This window comes from Heterodontus francisci, chromosome 7 (genome assembly GCF_036365525.1).
Source record: "Heterodontus francisci isolate sHetFra1 chromosome 7, sHetFra1.hap1, whole genome shotgun sequence".
Lineage (NCBI taxonomy): Eukaryota > Metazoa > Chordata > Chondrichthyes > Heterodontiformes > Heterodontidae > Heterodontus > Heterodontus francisci.
In genome coordinates this window covers 130,888,347-130,912,433 of record NC_090377.1, presented here as the reverse complement: position 1 = coordinate 130,912,433, position 24,087 = coordinate 130,888,347, and the positions used below count along the sequence as shown (strand labels likewise).

The window sequence follows — 24,087 nt, the reverse complement described above, 5'->3', positions numbered from 1 at the left end:
CCTCCCTCTTGAACAGTTGACAGGCATTTGAATGACGTACTGGACCAGCTCACAGGGCAGTTAGGAGTTAACGTAGCTCTTGTTGTGGGACTGGAGTCTCATAAGGATGGTAGATTTCCTTTCCTAAAGGACATTAGTGAACCAGTTGTGTTTTCAAAAACACAGTTTGGTCACCTTTAAAGATGTTTCATAAACGGAATTCAAATTCTCAAAGTATTACAGTGGGATTTAAACTCACGTTCTCTGAATTACTGGTCTTGTAACATAAATGTTCCCACTACTGCAGATGAGAGAATCCCAATCTGATCAGATTCATTCCTGACTCACCATCCTGTTCCTTTGCTGAAATCTTTTTAATTCTGTAATCTCCGTGGGCACAGCTGCCCCATTGTGTGCTACTGAGCCATTCGGGTTAAGAAGGTTCTGGATTTGACCCCATGACCTCAGCTCCTTTCAGCCAGCCAGTTGATGCTGCTTACACATGAAGACCGATGACCTGATATAATGTTCCAGGTGCTGTCTGGCCAGAGATCAGTAAATCCGGCCCAAAGTGGGGGCGTACTGCTCTGTATGGCCCAGCAACCCCTGACAATTAGTCTCAGCACCCCAGGCCTAGGTCAGGGAGAAATAATTAGCATGAATTTCCACTCCTAATCACTGTCCAGCAACTCCTGATGCGAGATGCACAGGCACGATGCTCTGGACAGTTGAAAAGCCTCAGTGTTTGGTAACCCAGTAGTTCAGGTCCTGGACTGGCAATACAGAATCACAGAATTCTTACAGCACAGATGGAAGCCATTTGGCCCATTGTATCTGCACAGGCTCTCCTAATGAGCAATTCACCTAGTGCCACTCCCCCGCCTTCTGCCCATCACCCTCCACCACACTCTCAGGCAGTGCATTCCAGGCCTTAACCACACACTGCGCGAAAAAGATTTTCCTCTTGTCGCTTTTGCTTCTCTCACCAATTACTTTAAATCTGTGCCCTCTCGTTCTTGATCCTTTCACAAGTGGGAACAGTTTCTCTCTATCTACTCTGTCCAGACCCCTCATGATTTTGAATACCTCTATCAAATCTCCTCTCAGCCATTTCTTCTCCAAGGAAAACAGTCTCTATTTCTCATCCCTGGAACCATTCTTGTGAATCTTTTCTGTACTCTCTCCAATGCCCTCACGTCTTTCCTCGAGTGCGGCGCCCAGAATTAAACGCAATACTCCAGCTGAGGCCGAACTAGTGTCTTATACAAGTTCAACATAACTTCCTTACTCTTGTACTCTATGCCCCTATTAATAAAGCCTAGGATACTGAATGCTTTATTAACTGCTCTCTCAACCTATCCTGCCACCTTCAATGACTTATGCACATGTACACCTAGGTCCCTCTGCTCCTGCATCCCCTTTAGAATTGCACCCTTTACTCTATATTGTCTCTCCATGTTCTTCCTACCAAAATGAAACACTTCACATTTCTCTGCATTGAATTTCATCTGCCACCTGTCTGCCCATTCCACCAACATGTCTATGTCCTTTCGAAGTTCTACACTATCCTCCTCACAGTTTGCAATGCTTCCAAGTTTTACATCATTTGCAAACTTTGAAATTGTGCCCAGTACACTAGGGTCTAGGTCATTAATATATATCAGGAAAAGCAAAGCTTCCAACACTGATCCCTGGGGAACTCCACTACAAACCTTCCTCCAGCCCGCAAAACATCCACTAACCACTACTTTTTGCTTCCTGTCACTCAACCAATTTCTTATCAATGTTGCTACCATCCCTTTTATTCCATGAGCTATAAGTTTGCTCACAAGTCTGTTGTATGGCACTGTATCAAACACCTTTTGAAAATCCATGTACACCACATCAACTGCATTGCTGTCATCAACCCTCCCTGTTACCTCCTGACAAAACGTCAGCAAGTTAGTTAAACATGATTTTCCCTTAAGAAATCCATGCGAGCTTTCTTTAATTAACCCACATTTTTCCATGTGCCTATCAATTTTGTCCCGAATTATTGTTTCTGGAAGTTTCCCCACCATCCAAGTTAAACTGACTGGCCTGTAGTTGGTGGGCTTATCTTTACACCCTTTTTTGAATGTTTGCAATTCTCCAGTCCTCTGGCATTACCCCTAAGTCTAAGGAAGATTGAAAAATTATGGCCAGTTTCTCTGCAATTTCCATTCTCACTTCTCTCAGTACATTTGAGTTGAAATCCCATTGTGCAAAATTGTGCAATTATGGAATTGAACTTGATAATCTGTGGGCTGGAGTCAGCTAAAATGACGATGTAAACTCTGGGATTATAGCAAAATTCCAACTGGATCACTAATTCGTTCAGGGAGGGGAGCATGACCCCCCTTCCTGCTCTGACCATTGTGTGACTCAAGTCCCACTCTATGCGGGTCACTGTAACTGAATCCATCCGACTGGATCGACCCTTTACTCCCCGGCCCTTTAAACCCCACCACTGTTACATCCACCCCCTTTACACACCTCCCATTTACATGTTGCCCTTTACACACCTCCCATTTACACCCTCCCCTTTACACACCACCCCTTTATACCCACACCCTTTACACACCTCCCATTTATGCCCTCCCCCTTACACACCAACCCTATATACCCTCCCCTATACCCACACCCTTTACACACCTCCCATTTACATCCTGCCCATGACACACCACCCGTTTACACCCACCTCTTTAAAAACCTCCCTGTACACACCAACCCTTTCTACCCTCCCCTTTACACACCTCCCCTTTACACACCTCCCCTTTACACACCTCCCCTTTACTCCCACCCCCTTTACACACCTCCCCTTTACACACCTCCCCTTTATACCCCTCCCTTTATACCCCTCTCTTTATACCCCTCCCTTTATACCCCTCCCTTTACACGCCTCCCTTGACACCCACCCCCTTTCCGTCCACCCCCTTTCCGCCCACCCCTATCCATACCTCCCCTTTACACACCTCCCCTTTACACACCTCCCCTTTACACCCATCCCCTTTACACCCATCCCCTTTACACCCATCCCCTTTACACAACTCCTCTTTACACACCTCCTCTTGACTCCCACCCTCTTGACATCAATTCTACTTGGGTTGCATCCATGAGGCAGCCAATCAGCAGCACTAGTTTACTGCTGGGCTCGACGAGTTAAAAATCTACTTGAGTATTGTGAAATGTTACAATCAAAGTGTTAGCCACTCTGTTCGTTATCTTTCTCTCTCACCTTCTCTCCCACTCTCTGTCCAGGAGCGCATTGCCAAGGCACATGGCTCCCAGTGTGGGTTCTGCACCCCGGGAATGGTCATGTCCATGTACACCTTGCTGAGGAACAATCCGACCCCAAGCACGGCACACATTCAGCAGACCCTTGCAGGTAAGAAACTCATATCTCTGCCAGTGCAGGCTGTGTGGTCCAACTCACATCCCAGCTCCAGAACTAACATCTGGCACAGCTGCATTAACTTGAGATGATTCTGAGGATTTGATTTTGGTGGCCGTCCTGAGGCCCATTACATATTCTTTAGGTTTACAGCTTCGCAGGTGATTATGGTGATCTGGGTGGTAACAAATTTAGTTACGACTGAGTTAATTTTTTGTAAATTTCTTCACTTGCTCTCGGTGCTCTGAGAAACCAGAATGTTAGTGGTGATCATTATACCACCGTGTGTTTCAAATTAGAAAAGGATGGGACGTGTCAAAAACAATGATTTGCACTTATATAGCGACTTATTATTTATTTATTTTTATTTATCTTTTATTTAGAGATACAGCACTGAAACAGGCCCTTGGCCCACCGAGTCTGTGCTGACCAACAACCACCCACTTATACTAACCCTACAGTAATCCCATAATACCTACCACCTACCTACACTCGGGGCAATTTATAATGGCCAATTTACCTATCAACCTGCAAGTCTTTGGCTGTGGGAGCCAAATAATAGCAACACATCCCAAATTGCTTCACAAGGGTGTCATCAAAAAAAATATTGACACTTAAGGAGCTATCAGGACAGAAAAGAAAGAAAGATTTGCATTTATCTCGCGCTTTTCACACCAACGGATGATTCAAAGTGCTTTCCAGTTAATGCAGGATATGCAGCAGCCAGAATGCACACATCAAACCCCGCCAAACAGCAATGTGATAATGACCAGATAGTATGTTTTTCTGATGTTGATTGAGGGATAAATATTGGCTAGGATACTGGGGAGAACTCCCCTGCTCTTCTTTGAAATACTGCCATGCGGTCTTTTACATTCACTTGAGACGGCAGAGGGGATCTTGGTTTAATGCCTCCTCTGAAAGGTGGCATCTCTGACAGGGCAACACTGTCTCAGCACTGCACTGGAGTGTCAGCATAAATTTTTGTGCTCAAGTCCTGGAGTGGAGAGGTGACCAAAAACTTGGTCAGAGGTAAGTTTTAACGAATGTCTTAAAGGAGAAGTGAGAGTTACAGAGGGAAGATGGTTGGGGAGGGAATTCCAGAACTTAGGGCCTAGGGGCTAGGCATCACCAATGGTGGAGCAATTAAAATCGGGGATGCTCAAGGGCTAGACTTGAAAGAAAGCAGAGACGTCAGAGGGTTGTAGGCCTGGAGGAGGTTGCAGAGATAGGAAAGGACTTGGCTGTGGAGGGATTTGAACACATGGATGAGAGTTTTAAAATTGGGGACAGAAATCAATGTAGGCCAGCAAACACAAGGGTGATGTGTGAAAGGGACTTTGTGCGAGTTAGGACATGGGTAGCAGAGTAACTACCTCAACTCGGCCTGAATCTCTGTACCGCTGGTCCCTGGATTTGCCCAATTCCCTTATTTTCCCATCTGGTTTTCTAAATTGTTTTTTTTTCCGTCTCAGTTCTGATCTTGAATCTCACCTGTTCCTTGCAGGAAATCTGTGCCGCTGCACTGGATACAGACCGATCGTTGATGCCTTCAGGACCTTCTGTACAGTAAGCACCCTGGTCAAAAACCAGCCTTTAAAATTGTCATGGAATATGGGAACAGGAGGAGGCCATTCAGCTACTCGAGACTGTTCCGCCATTCAGTCGGTCATCACTGATCTGTACATTAACTCCACTTACCTGCCTCGGTTCCATACCCTTACCTAATAAAAACCTAGCAATGGCAGTTTAGAAATTTTCAATTGACCCCCAGCCTCAGAAGCTTTTTGGGGGAGAGAGGGTTCCAGATTTCTACTACCCTTTGTGTGAAGAAGTGTTTCTTAACATTATCCTTGAATGGACTAGCTCGATTTCTAGGGTTATTCTCCTTTGTTTTGGACATGACCACCAAAGGAATTAATTTCTTGCTTAAAGGCCTTTGGGTCGAAATTGAATTGCCCCCAGAAGCAGGCTTGGGACCACGATGTGCGAAAACTATGTATCTTTCCAATGTAAAGCAGGCACCATGCCATCTTCACGCTGGCTCCTTGTTACTATCGTGATTGCTGTGTGCAGACAGCACTAACTGTGCTGTTGATTGGTTGCATGCATCAGCGGGGGTGGGGGGGGTTCTAATATCACAACTTGTTCACACTGTTTAAAAGGGAGGTTCACTGTGGCTGGAGCAGGTGCTTGGCATCCCTTTGTGAGCTGTATCTGACCAGGGAAAAAGAGAAATGGCTGAACATGGGAGAACACAGCCCCAAGGATTTTCAACACTGCACTGGAAGCCTTGGTGAAGGAGGTGGAAAGGAGGAGAGATTCCTTTATCCACAAGAGACCCTCCAGACACATGATACAAAGAGTTAGCTGCGGAAGTCAATGCCAAGGGTTTATCCCCAAGAACCTGGATGAAGTGCTGCAAGAGGTTCAATTACATCACGCAAGTGATCAAGGTCAGTGAGTCCATCTTCAAATGCCATATGCTACCAACTGCATCACTAGCCTCAGCCACCTCTCAATTCACCACACCCGCATCACTCACCTACCAACAAGCTCTATAACTCAAACCTAAGATTCATATGCTTCACCTCACCCTCACACATCTAGCAATGTTGCAAGCCTCACACTTACATCTCACAGCTTGCACACACTGCCAGCTATTCAACCATGACATCCACATCACCCACCGCAGTCTCACAGCTCCAGCGACCCGGGTTCAATTCTGGGTACTGCCTGTGTGGAGTTTGCAAGTTCTCCCTGTGTCTGCGTGGGTTTCCTCCGGGCGCTCTGGTTTCCTCCCACATGCCAAAGACTTGCAGGTTGATAGGTAAATTGGCCATTATAAATTGCCACTAGTATAGGTAGGTGGTAGGGAAATATAGGGACAGGTGGGGATGTGGTAGAAATATGGAATTAGTGGAGGATTAGTATAAATGAGTGGTTGATGGTCGGCACAGACTCGGTAGACCGAAGGGCCTGTTTCAGTGCTGTATCTCTAAACTAAACTAAACTAAACTTCCATCTCTCTCGCAGGAGAAGGTAACACACAACTGGAGGCAGCAGGAGCTGACTGCAGGGGGAGAGGTATAGAACATAGAACATTACAGCGCAGTACAGGCCCTTCAGCCCTCGATGTTGCGCCGACCTGTGAAACCATCTGACCTACACTATTCCATTTTCATCCATATGTCTATCCAATGACCACTTAAATGCCCTTAAAGTTGGCGAGTCTACTACTGTTGCAGGCAGGGCGTTCCACGCCCCTACTACTCTCTGTGTAAAGAAACTACCTCTGACATCTGTCCTATATCTATCACCCCTCAACTTAAAGCTATGTCCCCTCGTGTTTGCCATCACCATCCGAGGAAAAAGGCTCTCACTATCCGCCCTGTCCAACCCTCTGATTATCTTATATGTCTCTATTAAGTCACCTCTTCTCCTCCTTCTCTCCAACGAAAACAACCTCAAGTCCCTCAGCCTTTCCTCGTAAGACCTTCCCTCCATACCAGGCAACATCCTAGTAAATCTCCTCTGCACCTTTTCCAAAGCTTCCACATCCTTCCTATAATGCGGTGACCAGAACTGCATGCAATACTCCAGGTGCGGCCGCACCAGAGTTCTGTACAGCTGCAGCATGACCTCGTGGCTCCTAAACTCGATCCCCCTACTAATAAAAGCTAACACACCATATGCCTTCTTAACAGCTCTATTAACCTGGGTGGCAACTTTCAGGGATTTATGTACCTGGACACCAAGATCTCTCTGCTCATCTACACTACCAAGAATCTTCCCATTAGCCCAGTATTCTGCAATCCTGTTACTCCTTCCGAAGTGAATCACCTCACACTTTTCCGCATTAAACTCCATTTGCCATCTCTCAGCCCAGCTCTGCAGCCTATCTATGTCCCTCTGTACCCTACAACATCCTTCGGCACTATCCACAACTCCACCGACCTTCGTTTCATCCGCAAATTTACTAACCCACCCTTCTACACCCTCATCCAGGTCATTTAAAAAAATGACAAACAGCAGTGGCCCCAAAACAGATCCTTGCGGTACACCACGAGAAACTATACTCCAGGATGAACATTTACCATCAACCACCACCCTCTGTCTTCTTTCAGCTAGCCAATTTCTGATCTAAAGCACTAATTCACCTTCAATCCCATACTTCTGTATTTTCTGCAATAGCCTACCGTGGGGAACTTTATCAAACGCCTTACTGAAATCCATATAGACCACATCCACGGCTTTACCCTCATCCACCTGTTTGGTCACCTTGTCAAAAAACTCAATAAGGCTTGTGAGGCACGACCTACCCTTCACAAAACCGTGCTGACTATCTCTAATGAACTTATTCTTTTCAAGATGATTATAAATCCTATCTCTTATAACCTTTTCCAACATTTTACCCACAACCGAAGTAAGGCTCACAGGTCTATAATTACCAGGGCTGTCTCTACTCCCCTTCTTGAACAAGGGGACAACATTTGCTATCCTCCAGTCTTCCGGCACTATTCCTGTCGACAATGACGACATAAAGATCAAGGACAAAGGCTCTGCAATCTCCTCCCTGGCTTCCCAGAGAATCCTAGGATAAATCCCATCTGGCCCAGGGGACTTATCTATTTTCACACTTTCCAAAATTGCTAACACCTCCTCCTTGTGAACCTCAATCCCATCTAGCCTAGTAGCCTGAATCTCAGTATTCTCCTCGACAACATTTTCTTTCTCTACTGTAAATACTGACGCAAAATATTCATTTAACGCTTCCCCTATCTCCTCTGATTCCACACACAACTTCCCACTACTATCCTTGATTGGCCCTAATCTAACTCTAGTCATTCTTTTATTCCTGATATACCTATAGAAAGCCTTAGGGTTTTCCCTGATCCTATCCGCCAATGACTTCTCGTGTCCTCTCCTTGCTCTTCTTAGCTCTCCCTTTAGATCCTTCCTGGCTAGCTTGTAACTCTCAAGCGCCCTAACTGAGCCTTCACGTCTCATCCTAACATAAGCCTTCTTCTTCCTCCTGACAAGCGCTTCAACTTCTTTAGTAAACCACGGCTCCCTCGCTCGACAACTTCCTCCCTGCCTGACAGGTACATACTTATCAAGGACAAGCAGTAGCTGCTCCTTGAATAAGCTCCACATTTCGATTGTTCCCATCCCCTGCAGTTTCCTTCCCCATCCTACGCATCCTAAATCTTGCCTAATCGCATCATAATTTCCTTTCCCCCAGCTATAATTCTTGCCCTGTGGTATATACCTGTCCCTGCCCATCGCTAAGGTAAACCTAACCGAATTGTGATCACTATCAACAAAGTGCTCACCTACATCTAAATCTAACACCTGGCCGGGTTCATTACCCAGTACCAAATCCAATGTGGCATCGCCCTTGGTTGGCCTGCCTACATACTGTGTCAGAAAACCCTCCTGCACACACTGGACAAAAACTGACCCATCTAAAGTACTCGAACTATAGTATTTCCAGTCAATATTTGGAAAGTTAAAGTCCCCCATAACAACTACCCTGTTACTCTCGCCCCTGTCGAGAATCATCTTCGCTATCCTTTCCTCTACATCTCTGGAACTATTCGGAGGTCTGTAAAAGACTCCCAACAGGGTGACCTCTCCTCTCCTGTTTCTAACCTCGGCCCATACTACCTCAGTAGACGAGTCCTCAAACGTCCTTTCTGTCGGAGTAATACTCTCCTTGATTAACAATGCCACACCCCCCCCCCCTTTTACCATCTTCTCTGTTCTTACTGAAACATCTAAATCCCGGAACCTGCAACATCCATTCCTGTCCCTGCTCTACCCATGTCTCCGAAATGGCCACTACATCGAGATCCCAGGTACCAACCCATGCTGCAAGCTCACCCACCTTATTCCGGATGCTCCTGGCGTTGAAGTAGACACACTTTAAATCAGGTTCTTGCATGCCAGTGCCCTCTTGCGTCCTTGTAACCGTATCCCTGACCTCACTACTCTCAACATCCTGTACACTGGCACTACAATTTAGGTACCCATTCCCCTGCTGAATTAGTTTAAACACCCCCCGAAGAGCACTAGCAAATCTCCCCCCCAGGATATTGGTACCCCTCTGGTTCAGGTGAAGACCATCCTGTTTGTAGAGGTCCCACCTACCCCAGAAAGAGTCCCAATTATCCAGGAAACCAAAACCCTCCCTCCTGCACCATCCCTGCAGCCACGTGTTCAACTCCTCTCTCTCCCTATTCCTCGCTTTGCTAGCACGTGGCACGGGCAACAACCCAGAGATAACAACTCTGTTTGTTCTCGCTCTAAGCTTCCACCCTAACTCCCTGAATTTCTGTCTTAAATCCCCATCTCTCTTCCTACCTATGTCATTGGTGCCTATGTGGACCACGACTTGGGACTGCTCCCCCTCCCCTTTGAGGATCCCAAAAACACGATCCGAGACATCACGTACCCTGGCACCTGGGAGGCAACACACCAACTGTGAGTCTCTCTCGTTCCCACAAAACCTCCTATCTGTTCCCCTAACTATGGAGTCCCCAATGACTAATGCTCTGCTCCTCTTACCCCTTCCCTTCTGAGCAACAGGGACAGACTCTGCGCCAGAGACCTGTATCCCATTGCCTACCCCAGGTAAGTCGTCTCCCCCAACAGTATCCAAAACGGTATACCTGTTGTTGAGGGAAACGGCCACAGGGGATCCCTGCACTGCCTGCTGGTTCCCTCTCCTTCCCCTGACGGTAACCCATCTACCTTCTTCTTTTACCTGAGGTGTGACTGCCTCCCGATAACTCCTCTCAATAATCCCCTCCGCCTCCTGAATGATCCGAAGTTCCTCCAGCTCCAGCTCCAGTTCCCTAACGCGGTCCTCGAGGAGCTGGAGCTGGGTGCACTTCCCGCAGATGCAGTCAGCAGGGACACCCTTGGCGACCCTTACCTCCCACATTCTGCAGGAGGAACATTCAACTGCCTTAACCTCCATTCCCACTATTCTAAATTCCCAAGTTTTTAACCAATCACACGATAAAACAAGAAGAGAAATAGAAAAAGCCTTACCTTACCTACACACAACCGAGTCCTTTTTTTTGGTAAGAGGAGGAGGGCGGGTGGGAGACACTACAAGAGTAGTGTCTCGGGTTCAGAAACAGCCCAAATATATAGGTTTCTACTTACCCAGCAGTCCCTGCTCCACCGAAACTCCCGATGAAATTGACTTCCCAGCTGTTCACTCCTCGCTCGCAATGCCTGTGCTCCTGGAAAAGCTGCACAACGAAAAGGTAAGAGAATTTACACCTGTATGCCTGCAGGTTCTAACCCCCAGGACAGGGACAGTGCTGGTCATTATGTGAAGGACACTCAGGGCGGTGAATTCATAAAAGGTGAGGGCATCCGCATACCCAATCCTTCTTACATCCCATTTGCCCCTCATCCCATAATGTCTCCTGTCTTACAAGCTGCAGGGGGTATAAGCATGTACCGCTCACTTTCCCCTCTCCCTTCAACATAACCTTACCCTCTTGCCTTTTTCCTTTCAGAACCGCAACCTGATCAGTCAGTGGAGGAAGGCCAAGAAGAGAGTGATGATGAAGACACACCATCACTTGATTTCACACACGCAACCACCAGTTCAGATACTGACACTGTGCCTACCTTAGAGGATAGCATAGAGGTGGCGTCTGCATTTGGTGAGATACTGGGCATGATTGTGCTGCAGCTAGGGCAAGGGGCAAAGATAGCGCAGGTTCCCTAGCTCATGGAAGGGCACGATCGTACTTGGGTTCTGCTGCAGAAGACTAAGATGATGACCTCAATGGGCTAGCCTGCTGAAGAAGGCTGATGGGTTTACACACCCAAGTGCTTGGTGCATTGGGAGGCCTGCCAGAAAGTCTGTGGTCAACATCAAGGAGCATAGAGGAGTCCAGCACTAATTTGACACAGGGCTTTGCGCAGTGCTTGAGACCCATCCTTTCCAGCGTGGAACAGGTGGCGAACTACATCAACATACTTGTGGACCCGACCATGATGCAGTGTCTGCTGGCCAATGTCACAGCTTCCATTGCAGCTTCCAGCAGAAGGCTGAGCTCTGGCTCAGCTTGCTGCCATGCAAAGTCATGGTACCATGACTGCAGTGTTCAAAGAGATTTGCAGGGACGTTGCAGCAGTCCAACAATCTGTCCTCCAACGGATTACTAGGATTGCCGAGGTGCTACTCCAGGGGAGTGGCAGTGGCACGAACCTGATATCCTCTCTCAGGAAGACAGCATTCATGATCCCACCACTGCCTGTGCCCTGGCTGTTGCCTGTCAGCCAGCCAGCCAGGTTACTGGTATTGCACTCAAATTGTTTTTTCCTGAACAGTCCAGGCAGAAAGGGGCTATCCAGGTGGCAGCCTCCCTCTTTCCCATGCTTCTCCTCCACATGCTCCTGCTCCTGAGCTTCTCACCTGATAGATGGTAGCAATGTCTGTTTCCACTTGATGGCGAGGTTGTGCAGCATGCAGTAGACCACCACAAATGTTGAGACCCACTCAGCTGAGTACTGAAGAACTCCTTCAGAGTGGTCCATGCAGTGGAATCATTGCTTCAGCATGCCAATGGTCTGCTTGATCACATTTCTTCTGGCAGCATGGCTTTCATTGCTGCACATGCGTACAATGGTTTTGATCTGTAGCCTTGAGCCTTGCCACCCAGTAGCCACCCTTTGACTTGCATGATGTGCTGCCTGTGGCCACCCACTGGCTGCACATTGAGGGATTGGAATCCCTGTCAGTTACAGTATAGGGCAGAGTTAGTATGTGGCACCTGAAAAGCAATGTGTGTGCAGTCAATGGCACCCTGTAACCTGGGAAAGCCTACAAAGCTTGCAAACCCCCATGTTCACTTCATCTGCTTCTCTCAGGCAAGAGAGAATGAAATGGAATTACCTCTCTGCGTAGAGAGCCACAGTGACGTTCCTTATGTAAGGGTCTGTTTCTGGCAAAGGTGGGACCTGTACAAGTTGGACGGGTTGCACCTGAACCGGAATGGGACCAACATCCTTGCTGGGAGGTTTGCTAGTGCTGTCGGTGGGGGGTGGGGGGGAGGTGAAGTTTAAACTAATTTGGCAGGGGAATGGGATACAGAGTGGAGGTACAGTAGGGGGTGATGCACAGTCAAGTATAAAAGAGGAACTGAGTCATTCTGGAAGACAGAGCAAATATAGACCTGTTAAGGCACAAGTGAAAAATGCAAGGCTGGATTGCATTTATTTTAATGCAAGGAGTCTTACTAAGAAGGCAGATGAATTAAGGGCATTGATTAGCACATGGGGTTGTGATATTATTTCTATCACAGAGACATGGTTGAGGGAGGGGCAGGACTGGAATATTGAGTTGCCAGGGTATAGAATCTTCAGGCAAGATAGGGAAGGGGATAAAAGAGGAGGTGGCATTGCACTGTTGATCAAGGAGTCAATTACTGCAGTCAGGAGGGATGATATCCTAGAAGGTTCCTCAAATGAGGCCATATAGGTAGAAAGTAAAAACAAAAAGTGGGCAATCACTTGGCTGGGTGTGTACTACAAGCCTCCAAACAGTCAGGGAGAGATAGAGGAGCAGATATGTAGGCAAATCTCAGAGAGGTGTAAAAATAATAGTTTAGTTTAGTTTAGTTTAGAGATACAGCACTGAAACAGGCCCTTCGGCCCACCAAGTCTGTGCCGACCATCAACCACCCATTTATATTAATCCTACACTAATTCCATATTCCTACCACATCCCCACTTGTTCCTATATTTCCCTACCACCTACCTATACTAGGGGCAATTACTAATGGCCAATTTACCTATCAACCTGCAAGTCTTTGGCATGTGGGAGGAAACCGGAGCACCCGGAGGAAACCCACGCAGACACAGGGAGAACTTGCAAACTCCACACAGGCAGTACCCAGAATTGAACCCGGGTCACTGGAGCTGTGAGGCTGCGGTGCTAACCACTGCACCACTGTGCCGCCCCTAGGGTAATAATAGTAGGGGAATTTAACTTACCTAATATCAACTGGGATAGTCTTAGTGCAAAAGACTTAAAGAGGGCGGAATTCTTAAAATGCATACAGGAGACCTTTTCGAGCCAGTACGTAGAAAGTCCTGCAAGAGAAGGGGAAGCACGAGACCTAATCCGAGGGAATGAAGCCGGACAAGTGGTAGAAGTGTCAGTGGGGGACCATTTCGGAGATAGGGACCATAACTCTGTAAGATTTAAGGTAGTTATGGAAAAGGACAAAGACGGGCCAGAAATAAAGGTACTGAATTGGGGGAAGGTCCATTTCAATATGATAAAACAGGATCTGGCCAAAGTGGACTGGGAGCAGCTACTTGTAGGAAAGTCTACACCAGACCAGTGGGAGTAATTCAAAGAGGAAATAGTGAGGGTTCAAAGCCAACATGTACCCATTAAGGTGAAGGGTAGGACCAACAAGTCCAGGGAACCCTGGATGTCAAGGGATAATAGAGGATTGGATCAGAAAAAAAAAAGGAGTCTTATGGCAGATTCGGAGCACTGAAAACAGCGGAGGCACTCGAGGGATATAGAAAGTGTGGGGGGCGGGGTACTTTAAAAAGTAATTCGGAGAGCGAAGAGGGGACATGAAAAACCATTGGCAGGCAAGATAAAGGAAAATCCTAAGGTGTTTTATAAGTATATTAAGGGCAAGAGGATAACCAGGGAAAGAGTAGGGTCCATTAGAGACCAAAGTGGCAATCTGTGTGTGGAGCCGGAGGACATAGGTGAGGTTTTAAATGATTACTTTTCATCTGTTTTTACTATGGAGAAGGATGATGTAGGTGTAGAGATCAGGGAGGAGGTTTGTAATATACCTGAACTTTCGGCATTGAAAGGGAGGAAGTATTAGATGTTTTAGCAGGCTTTAAAGTGCATAAATCCCCAGACCCAGATGAGATGTATTCTCGGCTGTTATGTGAGGCAAGGGTGGAGATAGCAGGGGCTCCTTCACAAATTTTCAGATCCTATCTGGCCACGGGAGAGGTACCAGAGGACTGGAGGACAGCGAATGTGGTACCATGACACGAAAATTGGTGGTGCCGTAAATAGTGAGGAGGAAAGCCTTAGATTACAGAACGATATAGATGGGCTGGTGAGATGGGCGAAGCAGTCGCAAATGGAATTTAATCCTGAGACGTGTGAGGTGATGCATTTTGGGAGGACTAACAAGGCAAGGGAATATACCATGGATGGTAGGACCCTAGGAAGTACAGAGGGTCAGAGGGACGTTGGTGTACTTGTCCATAGATCACTGAAGGCAGCTGCACAGGTAGATAGGTGGTTAGGAAGGCATATAGGATACTTGTCTTTATTAGCCGAGTCATAGAATATATGATGGAGCTGTATAAAATGCTATTAGGCCACAGCTGGAGTACTGTGTACAGATCTGGGCACCACACTATAGGAAGGATGTGATTGCACTGGAGAGGGTGCAGAGGAGATTCACCAGGATGTTGCCTGGGCTGGAGCATTTCAGCTATGAAGAGAGACTGGATGGGCTAGGGTTGTTTTCCATAGAGCAGAGAAGGCTGAGGGGGGACATGATTGAGGTATACAAAATTATGATGGGCATTGATAGGTTAGATAGGAAGAGAGTTTTTCCCTTAGCAGAGGGGTCAATAACCAGGGGGCATGGATTTAAGGTAAGGGGAAGGAGGTTTAGAGGGGATTTGAGGAAAAATATTTTCACCCAGAGGGCAGTTGGAATCTGGAATGCACTGCCTGAAGGGGTGGTAGAGGCAGGAACCCTCACAACATTTAAGAAGTATTTAGATGAGCACTTGAAACGTCATAGCATACAAGGCTATGGGCCAAGTGCTGGAAAATGGGATTAGAATAGTTAGGTGCTTGATGGCTGGTACAGACACGATGGGCCGAAGGGCCCGTTTCTGTGCTGTATAACTCTATGACACTAACAGTGGACTGCAATCTGTGAGATGTTGGTAACATCTCCAGCACCAGCCTGGAAGGAGCCAGACGCATAAAGGTTCATAACCACGGTCTGCTTCACAGCCACAGTCAGCTTCACAACCATTGGCAATGCAGTCCTTGCCCTGCTCTGAGGTTGCAGTTATGGCTGGAGCAGTTGGGAGATTTTATTGATGATCTCCTGAGTGAATAGCAGATGTGAGTCATCGTTGAGGTTCAGGTAGGGGAATTACTCCCGAGCACCCTAGATGGAGATGGCCTCCTGCTGAGAGCCCTTCTCCCCTTCCTGCTACTCCCTCTTCTAGCAGCTTGTCTGCTCTGTGTGACCTCTGTTCATTCTCACAGTCATTCTTGATTCGCATTTCTGGCAGCAACTTATGTGCAAAAGCATTAAAGTCCTTCAGCACCTGCCACACCGCTCCCTGTGCACTTTTTAAATTTGAAACAACTATGGAAAGCACCAAAAACTTGTAGAATTATAGCAACAACCAGAAGAAATCAACCAGCGACTAACCTGTAAGTAAATGATGATGCCTTTAAATAGGGCTGGGAGGTCATTCATGCTGCTTAATGTGTGTTCAGCTGTGCAAGGTTAAGGCAGGGCATTAACTGGACAATGGAGCAGTGCTAACTTCAAACCCTAACCCTAAGTGGCATCAAATCAGTCAGGTCTCTCAGAGAATCAGGGGCATGGCAAGCAGGTGGGAAAATGGAGTTGAATCCTAAGATCAGCCAAGATCGTTTTGAATGGCGGAGCAGGCTCGATGGGCTGTATGGTCTACTCCTGCTCTTATTTCTTGTGTTCTTGTGTTCTTATCAGTGTTGCATGCTGATCGATGCCATGATCTGCCTGCTCTGAGTATTTCTGGAGGACGTTAACTGCATGCATATTAACACCTTTGCCGAGATGCCATCCGACACGCTACACGTCAGAACTGTGCATGCGCCATGGGTGCCATTTTGGATCCCAAACGGCACTCGCAAAGCCCAAGAAACAGATGCTACTAAGCCGAATTTCTCGCGCCTATAACCACCTAAAACATTTCAATTAGTTCTTCTATATTTGGGGGAATATCATTTAAGTTTATACAGCTGTCCTCAAAATTTAACTCTTTTAGCCCTGGTATCAGTCCAGTGAATTTGCGCTGCACTCCCCCTGACTAAGGCTAATCTTGGCGTCACTGAATTCCTCCTCCCTGACTTCTCTCTGCTCTTTTGACAAGGGGCCTAGACCCTTCACGTTTGTTAGTAAACCTGATTTAAGGCATCCATTGTAATTGATGGTACCCTTAGAGTGTTAGCAGTTGTGCTGCGGAGGGTAAAGGCTGCAGACTAACCTTGCAGATGAAACACTCCTGTCAATAGTACATTCCCAATTTTTTTCTTTGAAACTCTTTCATTCTAGGCATCGACTTGCTGCCAAAAGGGAGGACTGGGAGGGTGCTGTCTCCTGGGAAAGGCTGAGCAAGGTGGAAGTTCAACAGAATCCAAGGACAGAGATCCGGATGTAAGTCAGAAGTTATTGGGTCAGTTGTGGGAAGGTTCTGTGAACTGTGTTGATGTTACAGCAGTGGGACTCAGACCGTGCCAAGGGGCCGTTTGAGGCCTGCGTGCCCCAATCTTCTGCAAGGGCTCATTGGATCCCTGGGCCACTACTCAAGGCCAGATGGACAAAGAATATTGGCCAATCTCAGTTATCCTAGCAACCGTACAATGTGTGGGAGGGGCCTGTTATTAGGGGTGGGATTTTCCCAGCTCCTACAGTGAGGAGGAAAGGCCTGTTATTAGGGACTGGGTTATCTCAGCTTCCATAGTGAGAGGGAGGGGGTGTTATTGAGGGCGGAGTTACCAAGCAACCATACGGTGAGTGGAGGGCTCTGTTATTCAGGACGGGTTATCCAGCGTTCGGTATATGGTGGTCAGTGTTTTCCCCTTTTACTAGCTAATGTCATGTATACAGCAGTCAGTCTCTCCCCTCGGGACTGTGCTCAGATTGTGACCCCATTGAAAAGTCAGCCAACTCCTGGATAAGGGCTAGGGGTTCCTACGTGATAAGTGGCCTGGAACCAACTTGCCTGATGTTGGAAATATATGATCGTCCATAAATCCAGCCTGCTGGGCATCAGATATTGACATCAAATCTTTGCTGATTGGTTATGTCGAGCATTGCAGTGACTTTGGCTTCAGTTCAATAATTAGCCCTGCAGTATTGTTTGGACAGTTCTTGGCACATTGCTCATAGCAGGGCAATTAAAACATTAATTGATCAGTAAATATACTTGCTCAGTGTGTAAAATAACCTTGTACTAAGTAGGTAAGGTTCAAAATGGCTGTCGGGCAGTTGACGCTCAATTCATTTTCCCTCCCCACTGGTTTTCACTGTCTTAGAATCATAGAACCACAGAAGGAGGCCATTCGGCCATCGTGCCTGTACCAGTTCTTGGAAAGAACTTTCCAGTTAGCTCTTTCCCTATAGCCCTGCTTCTTTTTTCCCTTTGCAAGTATTTATCCAATTCCCTTTTGAAAGGCTGTGCTTTCCAGATCATAACAAATTGCTGTGTAAAAAAATATGCTCATCTCCCGTCTGGTTCTTTTGCCAATCATCTTAAACCTGTGCCCTCTGGTTACTAACGGTCCTGCCACTGGAAACTGTTTTTCCTTATCTCCTGTATCAAAATCCTTCATAAGAATGAAAACCTATATCAAATCTGCCCTTAACCTTCTGTGCTCTAAGCAGAAAACCCCAGTTTAGCCAGTCTCTCTACATAACTGCACTCTCATCCCTGGTACTATTGTGGCAAGGTATCAGACCAAGTTATCAGCTGGCACATGCCCAACACTACCCTTCATGAATCAGTGAAAAGAGGGGAGGGGAGAAAACTGGGTGAAGGAGTAAAGTTTTTCTGTTCTGATCTCTCTCTTATTATGCCCATTTCAGATGTGCAGTCAGCTGTACAAGGCAGATGATTTCCTACCACTGGATGAAACACAGGAGTTGATATTCCCACCAGAGTTAATGGTAAACAGTTTATTTGCCAATTGTTCTTGGGTTTACAGGTAATTTGGATGTCAAACTGATACAATGGGGGGGTTGGGGGGAGGGAGCATTGACACACATTACTGAGATTGTGTAGAGGGAGCTTTACTTTGTATCCGATCCATGCTGTACCTGTCCTGAGAGTGTTTGATGGGACAGTGTAGAGGGAGTTTTACACTGTATCTAACCCGTTTTGTTTTCTTATAAGGTGGCCTTTATACCCCAGGCCCCTTTTATACATTTTATGTCGAGGGGGCCTTTATTTTCCAGGCCCCCTTTATATACATTTTACAAAAATAACTTTATTAAAAAAAAGATAAACAAACAAAAGAACTCAAATTAAAATGCCATTCTCGGCGTCCACAATGCACTCCAGTCCCTGCGGTGCCTCAAGCATCACGGCGAACACCACATGCTCCTTCTACAGGGACACCCGGGCGCGAATGTAACCGCAGAAGAGGATCAGGCAATCAGGGAGGACGGACCCCCTGATGGCCCGCAGCCTGGACCTGTGAATTGCCACCTTGGTCAGGCCCAGGAGCAGACCGATGAGGAGATCCTCCTCCCGGCCCACGCCCCTCTGCACTGGGTGTCCAATGATCAGGAGCGTGGGACTGAAGTGCAGCCAATACTTGAAGAGCAGCCCCTTCAAATACTCAAAGAGGGGCTGCAACCTCGCACACTCCATACATACATGGAACATGGACTCGTCCAGGCCGCAGAAATTACAGGCGGCCTGGGAGTCCATGAACCTACTTAAAAGTCTATTGCAGGGGACTGCCCTGTGCAGCACCCTCCACCCCAGGTCCCCGATGTAAAGGGGGAGGACTCCCGTGTAGCTAACCCATGCTGTACCTGTCCTGAGAGTGTTTGATGGGACAGTGTAGAGGGAGCTTTGGTCTATAGCTAATCTGAGCAGGATGTGCCCTGGAAGTGCTGGGTGACCTTCAATGGTGAGCATTGTATCTTTGGATTTGATTCTGAATTTTTGTTTTCTTCAGACCCCTTTTGAGTGTGATGAATATATCACTAATATATCTGCCCTTGATGCAGCTAATGAAGGAAAAATTGGAGAAGAGAAGCCTCATGTTTCGTGGGGAGAGAGTTATGTGGATTGCTCCAGCAAACCTGGGGGAACTTCTTGGACTGAAAAGCCAGTATCCTGAAGCTCCCCTCCTGGTGGGGAACACTAACATCGGTGAGGATGAATTCCAGGGAGATTATGTTCTGATCCAGCTCATCTTTCTATACCAATCAAAGGGTTTAAAAGTGATCTAAATTTGCTGCTGCTTACTAACCTTTGGAAAGTATCTGCAGTTTATGACCTTATACAGCACAGAGGGAGGCCATTCAGCCCCTCGTGCCAGTGCCATCTCTTTGAAGGAGCTATTCATTTAGCCCCACTCTCCTGTTCCTTATCCATAGCCCTGCAAATCTCTCCTCTGCAGGCAATTATCAAATCCTCTTTTGTCATTTCAAATGGAATCTGCTTCCGTCTGTATTCCAGATCGTAACAATATGTGTAAAAACATTCTCCTCATCTCCCCATTGAATATTTTATCAATTATCTTAAATCTGTGCTGTCTGGTTACTGATCCCCTTGCCAGTAGAAACTGTTCCTGTTCATCTATTCTCTCAAAACACCTCTAATAAATCTCCCCTTAACCTTCTGTGCTAACAACCCAGTTTCTCTAGTACCTCCATGTGACTGAAGTCTTTCATCCCTGGCACCATTCTAGTAAATCTTCTTTGCCCCTCTCAAAGATCTGGACATCCTTGGCATCTTGATACTTGTTCCTTTCGTCTCCTAAAAATGACAGCTCATGCTGGGTTAACAGGCGATGAGGCTAAGGGCAATCCCTGGCTAGAATTTCACCTGAACATTGGGAATGTATTTGATAGAGTTCCATATGTGAGGCTTTTAAAGAGGGTTGATCTTCACAGAATTAATTGAAGATTAACTGGCTTGCCATGTGCCCCAAGAACACCCATTATCTCAACTCCTTTTCATGTGAGTCAAACCAATGAATGTTGATGGCCTAATACACCACCGAAAGGCATTGTGGTTGTACCTCCCCAATCGTTGCAGTAATTGACAATGTGAAGTAATCATGGACAGAAACTGAGCAAACTTTTCCCACTCTGGTGATGAGAAGCTGAGAGCAAAGGTAACGCCCCAACAGTACTCCCTCCAGAGATTAGCCAACTCAGCATAGATCGCCGATTGAAGCAAACCTCTTCCAGTTCTGATGCAGGGCCAGTGGCCTGTAATGATAACTCTGTTTCTCTCTCCACAGATGCTGCCTGTCCCGCTTAGGTATTTCCAACATTGTCTGTTTATATATTCAGATTTCCAGCGTCTGCATGTATTTTATCTTCTTGATCTGACTCTGTTCCCGCCACATCAATTGAAAAGGGAGATTGGGGTGCAGTTTTTGTCACCCAAGGGATATTCGGGTTGTGGAATAAGTTCCCAGGGAGTGGGACTGTGTCACTGGAGTCAAAGAGCACTTAATGTTTCTGGAGAGAGATTGGATTGATGGATCAGCTGAGAAAGTGGGATGAGATTTAACAAAAAGGTCCTTTAACAAAAAGGGTTTGTGCTTGATGCCCTTCTGCTGGGTGTTGGCAACAGGATGGATGTTTTCTTTTTACTGAGTAGTGCCAAAAATAATCAATGCTGAGGGGTTCAATAACTTACTACTTCCTTCAGCAATTTGCAAGTGGGACAGGTTTAACAGATAGAATACAGCACAAGTAAGCATACATGTCCTTGCTTTATTTCTTTTAAAACACAAAGGCCGGAATTTAATGAGGAGGCAGTGGTTCCATCCACCGCTGGAAAGCCGGGGGCAGCCCGCCTCTGCTGACCCTGGAAGCTGCAACTATATTTTATGGTCCTGAGGTCGGGGCTTCCTCCCCTCTAAGGCAGGATGCCTCGCCTCCAAGAGCTGCCAGCCAATCAGAGGGTTTGCAGTTTTTCAGTCCTGGCAGTTCCACTGGGAGTGGTGGCCACTGCTGGGACTGCAGCAAGTCCTAGAGCAGCAGCTCCCCACCAAGCAGGCCCGGAGTGCAGGTACATGGGGTCCGAGTTCGCTGGGAACAATCAGGCAGGCTCCGAGCGAGGGGTTGGGGGGTTGATCATGAGGCCATGGAGGGGCATCCTCAAGCGGGAGTGGCACTTACCGCTGGGGGGGAGGGGCCTCCGTGGGGCACAGGGTTTTACTGGATGAGCTCCCTAGATGGCAAAGTGCCCATCTGCTGCTGGTAAAACACCAACAGTGGTGGGAAGAGTCCCTTAAATGGTCATTAATTAGCCACTTAAGGGCCTCAATTGATCCAAGGGTGGGAAGACCATCTGTCACCTCCCCATGAGGCGGGTAGGTGATGAGCACAACGTCCCTGCCTTCCAACCTGATCTTACACCTTCCCCCGCCTCCCAGCCCACTCCCGGAGTCGGGGTGGGTGGGTGTAAAATTCCAGCCAAAATGTCTCCTTTTATATGCTTCTTCCCCTTGTAAGCTTGAATCTGCCTCTGTTCATTTATTTGGCTTCCTTCTGGCACCTGACCTAAGATAGCTCCTCCCTTTCAGTACTTTTCCATCAGGTTTGAAGCCCATGTTTCTCCTGCACGTAGCCTTTTCTCTTCCCTGTTTGTTATTATTCAATTTTTGTGTGAAAATTGCAAAGGGTAGCTGTTTCTTTAATAACTCTGTGTCCTTCAACTTTCCATAACCAAGAGGCCTTCTTCTTGCAGACTGTTCAAGATCCAGTCACATTTACATCTTAATTAAACATGTGCCTAATCTTGCAGCAATTTTTGTTTATTCTATATGGTAAGCTAATATGAAACATCCTAGCTGTCTTTCTGTTTGGCTAATTTTGTTACTTCTTAGCTGCCTCTCTGCTGCTTTTTTTGGTCCCATTTTCCAACATGCACCACTTTTTTTGCAATCTGCACCTTTTAATCTAGCAGGGGCCAGAACTATCAACACCCTTGTTATCTCTCTACCTTTTCTTATATTTTCTATGTCTCTTATTGATTTCCTTACACAATATAATGCAATATCCAGAATTCTTAATGCCATTATCTATGCTATCACCAGTCCCATCTGGAACAATCAGCCCAAGGAGCCCAAGAGGCTACTTCCCACCACTCAAGATTCCCAAGTCCCAAGATTGTCTGTTCTATCTCTCTATTTGTCTGCATCATTTGAACTATGTCCTAGTTTGCTCAATTATAGCCTTTAAAGCCAGAGACAGGGGAGATATATAGTGTCCCATATATGTGGACTAGCTTAATTAGCTTCATTTTCCAGAAGTACTTTCATCTGCAGGTAAATTGTGTCATGATAATGAGTAAGAAGGCATGTAATAAGGTCTAAATTAGGTTCACTATGCATGTATGTGAACATGCAGAGTGTGGTAAATAAAGTTGGTGAGCTGTAGGCACAGATAGCCCTGTGGAAATATGAACTGGTGGTGGAAATAGAGACCTGGCTCCAAAAAGGGCAGGACTGGGTACCAAATATTCCGAAATATAGAAGGTGTTCAGGAAGGATAGGGAAGGAAAGAAAGGAGAAGGAATAGCAGTATTGATTAAGAAGAACATTACAGTGCTGGAGCGAGGATGTCCTGGATGGGTCAAGGATCTATTTGGTTAGAAATAAGAAATAATAGAGGTACTATTACACTACTGGGTGTATTCTATAGGCCACCAACTAGTGGGAAAGATATAGAGGAATAGATTTGCAAGGAAATTACAGAGAGATGCAAGAATTATAGAATAGTTATAATGGGGGCCTTGAATTATCCTAATATAGACTGGGATAGTAATTGTATAAAGGGCAGAGAGGAGCAAGAGTTTCTGGCGTGTGTCTTCTTCAACAGTATGTTTCTGGTCCAACAAGAAAGGAGGTATTGCTGGATCTCGTCCTGGGGAATGAGATAGGTCAAGTGAATCAAGTGTCAGTAGGGGAACATTTAGGGGACAGTGATCTTAGTGTCATAAGGTTTAGATTAGCTATGGAAAAAGAAAGGAGCAATCCAGCATAAAATAATTAATTGGGAGAGGGCCAATTTCAATGGGATGAGAACAGATCTGGCCCAGGTAAACTGAAATCAAATATTTACAGGCAAAAATACAACACAGCAATGGGCTGCCTTTAAAGATGAGATAGCTGGGGTGCTGTTGAGGTACATTCCCAGGACATGGAAAGGTAGGATAAACAAATCCAGAGCTCCCTGGATGACGAAAGAGATGGATAGTAAGATGAAACACAAAAAGGGTGTTTCTGACAGATGTCAAGTAGATAATACAATTGAGAACCAGGCTGAATAGAGAAGGCTCAGAGGGGAAGTGAAGAAACAAATAAGAGAAGCACCAAGAGAGTATGAGAAAGGACTGGCAACTAACATAAAAAGGAATCCTAAAGCCTTCTATAGGCATATAAATAGTAAAAGTGTGGTAAAAGAAGGAGTGGGGCTGATTAGAGACCAAAAAGGGGATTTACAGATAAAGGCAAGGGGCAAGGCTGAGGTACTAAATGAGTACTTTGCATCTGTCTTTACCAAGGAAGAAGATGCTGCCCAAGTCATAGTGAAAAAGTTGAGCCACTGGACAGGATAAAACTTGATAAAGATGAGGTATTAGATAGGCTGGCTGTACTTAAAGTTAATAAGTCACCAGGA

At 46.4% G+C, this 24,087-nt stretch overlaps 1 protein-coding gene across 3 annotated transcripts in view; it reads left to right on the top strand.

Moving 5' to 3' along the window:
- LOC137372321 (aldehyde oxidase 1-like) overlaps positions 1-24,087 on the top strand; it is a 119,896-nt gene that overhangs the window by 10,837 nt on the left and 84,972 nt on the right. For all 3 annotated transcript variants that reach the window (XM_068036160.1, XM_068036159.1, XM_068036158.1), the window contains 5 exons: positions 3,259-3,385; positions 4,899-4,960; positions 16,765-16,866; positions 18,298-18,378; positions 19,450-19,594. In XM_068036160.1, coding sequence (XP_067892261.1) covers positions 3,259-3,385; positions 4,899-4,960; positions 16,765-16,866; positions 18,298-18,378; positions 19,450-19,594 — 517 coding nt within the window. The remainder of the gene's footprint in view (positions 1-3,258; positions 3,386-4,898; positions 4,961-16,764; positions 16,867-18,297; positions 18,379-19,449; positions 19,595-24,087) is intronic.